Genomic DNA, 2,596 nt, shown 5'->3' on the forward strand with positions numbered 1-2,596 from the left:
AGGAGGAGATACTGGCGGCCCTCTCGCGCGGTCACGAGGCCAGGGCCGCACGTCGCTTCCTCGAGGCGCGCGCCGCCGCGGACCGCCTCGCCGGCGGCGGCGCGGCTGCCTCGGAGTCGCCCCGCCGCGACGCTCTTCCGGCGGGCGGCGGGCCGGCCCAGCTGGCCGACGCCTTCCCCGTCGCCGGGAGCGCCCGCCCATCGCTCGACGCGACCCGCGAGCGCCTCGTCGCCAGCTGCGTCGCCCGGCTCCGCGCGCCGCGCCTTACGCCGAGCAGGCCCGCCGCATGTTGGACTGCGCCCGACACCCCCTCCCGCCACCGCCCGCCTCCGCCATAGTCCCCCCGCCGCCGCCACCTCGGCCCCGATCGCCGCGCGCCTCTCGCCCGCCGCAGGGCCGCCACGCTGCTTGCCGCCATCCACGCTGTCGGCGGAGGCAGCGGTGCCACCTCCGCGCCCGCCGACGCCCGCCCGCCCGCCGGCCCGCCCGCCGGCCCTCCCGCCGCGGCACTGGTCCGGCTCTTCTTCGACTCGCGCGCTGAGGCGGCGCGCGAGTGCGCCGCGGCGGGCGAGGCGGCGGCGGGCGAGGCCGCGACGGGCGAGGCGGAGCTAGGAGGGCGGCGCGGCGGCGGCGGGGCGGCCGAGGCGCCGGGCGGCGCCGAGGCGCTCGCGGGCGCGCTGCGCTCTCTTTGCGACGTCCTCGAGTCGGCGCGGCCGCACGCGCTGCTCCGCGCCCTCTGCCTCCCCCTCGCCGTGGAGGCGGAGCCGGGCACTGCCGGCAGTGCCGCCAGCAGCGCCGCCAGCAGCGGCACCGCGTTCGCCGCCGCGCGAGCCGGTCTGGCTTTGGCGGCGATGTCTGAGCATTCGGCATCTCTCGGCGCGATTAGGCGCGTCTTCAACGGCGGCGGCGGCAGAGGCGCTCGAGCGAGCTGCGGCGGACGGGTGGAAGCTCGTGGCGGCCGCAGTCGATGGTGCGGCGCGTGCGTTGCTCCAGCTCGACTCGGCGGACGCCGCTCCCTCCCCGCGCGCGGCGGCGAGCGGGGCGCGCTCCCCCGAGGCCTTCTAGGAACCTTCTAGGAACTTTCTAGGAACCTTCTAGGAACCTTCTAGGCGCGCTCCCCCGAGGCGCGGACAGGCGGCGGGCCTCGCTTGTGCCGGCTGCTCTCGCTCCTCACGCCGGGCGAGCCGTGCGCGCTCGCCTTCTCGACGCACCTCGAGCGGGCGCTCGCGGCCGAGCTGCGGACCGCCGCCGCCGCGCAGCCCGCCGTGCGAATGATCAAGGCGGCGCTGGTGCGCGCCGCCGCCGCCGCCGCCGCCGCCGCCGACAGAGTGGGCGAGGGCGTCTGCGGCGCCGATTTTCGCGCCGAGGACGGGTGCGATTGGGTCGCGGGCGCGGGGGCTGAGGCGGACTCGTCGCGCCAAGGGGGAGGGGAGTGGGTGCAGCTCCCGCCGCCGCTCGTCGCGGTCGTGCAGACGGCGGCTGCTTCGGCGCACGCCGCCTGCTGGCTGCGCACCACCCTCCACCGCCTCTCGCGGCCGCCTCTCGCGGCGCCGGCTGGCACGCCCGCCCCCGGCGGTGCGCCAGACGGGAGCGGCGGGCATGGCGGGCGCAGCGGACGCGACCCGGCGGAGACGGCCCTCGCAGTCGAGGTGAGCGCGTGGTGGGCGGTCCCGCTCCTCGCCACGCTCGAGTCTGCCGTTGCGGTCGCCTCGGCGAGGGCGGCAAAGGCGGAGGTGGCGCGGGGCGGCGCGGCGGCACGGGACAGCGGCGAGGCGGCCGCGATGAGCTCGCTGGTGCTCTCGGCGCGGCTGTGCGGCGCGCTTGCCGCCCAGCTGCCGCGCTGGCCTTTGGCCTTTTGCCAGGTCGAGTCGTGCGCCGCGGCCGAGCTGCAGCCACTCGTCGCCGCCTTCGCTTCGCTCGAGGGCACCGCGCACGCCGAGTGGGCGCGCCTCGCCGTCGCGACGCGCGGCGCGCTGCCGCCGCGCGCAGAGGAGGCGTCGGGCGTGTACTGGCGCGCCGTCGAGGCGCACTCGAGCCCTGCCGCCGCCGAGGGAGCGCTGACCGAGCCGCGGCTCACTCTGCCCGCGGAGGCGTCGGCCGAACTGAGCGATTGGCTATGGCGGCGGCATTGCGCCGTGCGTGCCACCGGAAGCTCCGCCCTGCAGCCGCGGCTGCTGGAGGCCGAGGCGGAGGCTGCGGCGGGCTGCCTCGCCGCCGCCTTCCGGTCGCAGCTCGAGCGGCTTGCTGGCGACGACGACAGCGGCGAGACGGCTGAGGCGCGGCAGAGGCAGGCGCTGCAGCTCTACTTCGACGTGACGCTCTGCCGCGCAGCCCTCCGCAGCCGCCCGCAGCCGCTGCCGCCGGCGGATGCGCGGGTCTCGGCGCAGCGGCACGAGTTTGACAAGGCGGCGAGGGCGACGCTCACCGCCGCCGCCGCCAAGCTCGGCGCGGCGGCGCGGGAGCCTCCCCTACCGCGCGACAAGGCGGCGGCGGACGACGGCGCAGCTGTCCTCGCACCACACACAAGGTCTGAGGTTCTGTGCCCCCCTCCCTCCCGCAGGCGGGTGGTGACGACGCGTGCCTGCGTGCGGCGGAG

At 78.2% G+C, this 2,596-nt stretch overlaps 1 protein-coding gene across 1 annotated transcript in view; it reads left to right on the forward strand.

Moving 5' to 3' along the window:
* EMIHUDRAFT_116203 (hypothetical protein) overlaps positions 1–2,596 on the forward strand; it is a gene marked incomplete at both ends in the record, with an annotated part of 4,758 nt that overhangs the window by 563 nt on the left and 1,599 nt on the right. The window contains 4 exons of the mRNA XM_005776116.1: positions 395–834; positions 887–970; positions 1,135–2,507; positions 2,561–2,567. Of these exons, the coding sequence (XP_005776173.1) occupies positions 395–834; positions 887–970; positions 1,135–2,507; positions 2,561–2,567 (1,904 nt within the window). The remainder of the gene's footprint in view (positions 1–394; positions 835–886; positions 971–1,134; positions 2,508–2,560; positions 2,568–2,596) is intronic.

The sequence above is a fragment of the Emiliania huxleyi genome (genome assembly GCF_000372725.1).
Source record: "Emiliania huxleyi CCMP1516 unplaced genomic scaffold EMIHUscaffold_283, whole genome shotgun sequence".
NCBI classification, from domain to species: Eukaryota; Haptophyta; order Isochrysidales; family Noelaerhabdaceae; genus Emiliania; species Emiliania huxleyi.